Source organism: Rhagoletis zephyria, unplaced genomic scaffold (assembly GCF_001687245.7).
Source record: "Rhagoletis zephyria isolate East Lansing unplaced genomic scaffold, Rhagoletis_zephyria_1.1 Rzeph_scaffold_00968, whole genome shotgun sequence".
Lineage (NCBI taxonomy): Eukaryota > Metazoa > Arthropoda > Insecta > Diptera > Tephritidae > Rhagoletis > Rhagoletis zephyria.
In genome coordinates this window covers 96,146-97,603 of record NW_016158052.1, presented here as the reverse complement: position 1 = coordinate 97,603, position 1,458 = coordinate 96,146, and the positions used below count along the sequence as shown (strand labels likewise).

Here is a 1,458-nt window from a genome sequence, read left to right as displayed (position 1 = left end):
TAGCAGCTTCGATGGTGTGACCGCCAGCTAAAACATCGTCAACATACATGTAATTCCTTAATATGTCCGACACCATGGGGTGTGACTGTTCTACATCGTCAGCTAATTGGAGCAGGGTTCTAATCGCGAGGTAAGAGGCGCAATTGACCCCGAAAGTTACTGTATTAAGTTCAAAAAGACTAATTGGTTCTGTTGAGCTTGTGCGGAAAACTGTGCGTTGATACTCGGTATCGGTAGGATTAAGTAAATTTTGGCGATACATCTTTTCGATGTCGCTATTAAAAACATATTTATTTATGGTTCTTTGGGATGTCCTCTAATTCCCAAAAGGACGCTAATTGTTTATCTAGAGTGACTTCGTTGAAGAATGAAACGCATTTATTCGTTGGCCCTGTTGCCTCAGTTTGACCGGTTAGTATCCAGCCGAATACAGTCTCTTGCGCAAGCAGGGTACCTAAAACATTCTCTTGTATGCCACTCAATATTATTTGGGCGTAAATATCGCCGCCTAGTACAAGATCAACTTGCTTATTTATGAAGAATTTCTTGTCAGCTAATACTAGATCCGGAAACGCTTGCTTTGTCATAGCATTGATTTGGCAAGTCGGCAGATTTCCTGTAAGCTGTGGTAGAACCAGGACAGTGCTATCTATGATTATTAAAGGGTCAATCGGTGACCGCAACTGTATTAAACACGCTTCTTTGACTTGGGCTGAAACGGTGTTGTTGATGCCTGACACCTGAGCATTCAAACGTTTGGATGGTAGGTTAATTCGGCGTTTAAGTCTTTCTGTTATGAATGAGAATTCCGAACCGGAGTCTATTAGTGCACGGGCTGAAAAATTAGTATTATTGAAGAAGATATTGACACGTGCCATTCCTAATAGGACCCCCTTGTTCGTGTTGGCAAAACAGGACTTAACGTTATTAACCGGACTTCTATTTCCTTTTTCAGAGTTGCGTCTGGCCTGAGCTTGCGCAGAAGTTGACGGCGTATCATCTGAAAAATTTGGTTGTTGCCTTTGGTTCATGGCTGCTTTTGGCTGAGTTGCTTGATTATGCAGGAGCGTGTGGTGCCTTTGGTGACAGGTGCTGCAGTTAAATGAGCATGTACACCTTGACACAGTATGTCCAAAGGATAAGCAGTTCAAGCAGCCATGATTTTCTTTAATGAAGGCTATTCTGTTTGACACCGTGAGTTCGAGAAATTTGTGGCATTTCGATAATTTGTGGTTACTGCTTTTGCAGAATTTGCACATGGTTTTGGCTACAGAAGCTTGAAATGCGCCAAGTCTTTTTTGCGGTGTTTCATTTGTATGCCTACTATTGTGGGGCTTTGGGGTTTTGGTATGTTTAATATCTGTTATGCCCGAGACGGTTTCAAGAGTTTGGAATCTGTTGGACAGAAATTTGTCCATATCCTCCCACTTGGATATTTCCGTCTTGTTCTTGATCGTT

At 42.1% G+C, this 1,458-nt stretch overlaps 1 protein-coding gene across 1 annotated transcript; it reads right to left on the bottom strand.

Moving 5' to 3' along the window:
• Nucleotides 1-290: 290 nt before the first annotated feature.
• Nucleotides 291-878, bottom strand: LOC108362245 (uncharacterized). Its single transcript, XM_017615145.1, has one exon. It carries the CDS (start codon nt 876-878, stop codon nt 291-293), a length of 588 nt encoding a protein of 195 aa, XP_017470634.1.
• Nucleotides 879-1,458: the final 580 nt, after the last annotated feature.

Coding starts and splice junctions, on each gene's coding strand:
- LOC108362245 (XM_017615145.1), bottom strand. CDS start 878: ATGGCACGTGTCAATATCTTCTTCAATAATACTAATTTTTCAGCCCGT.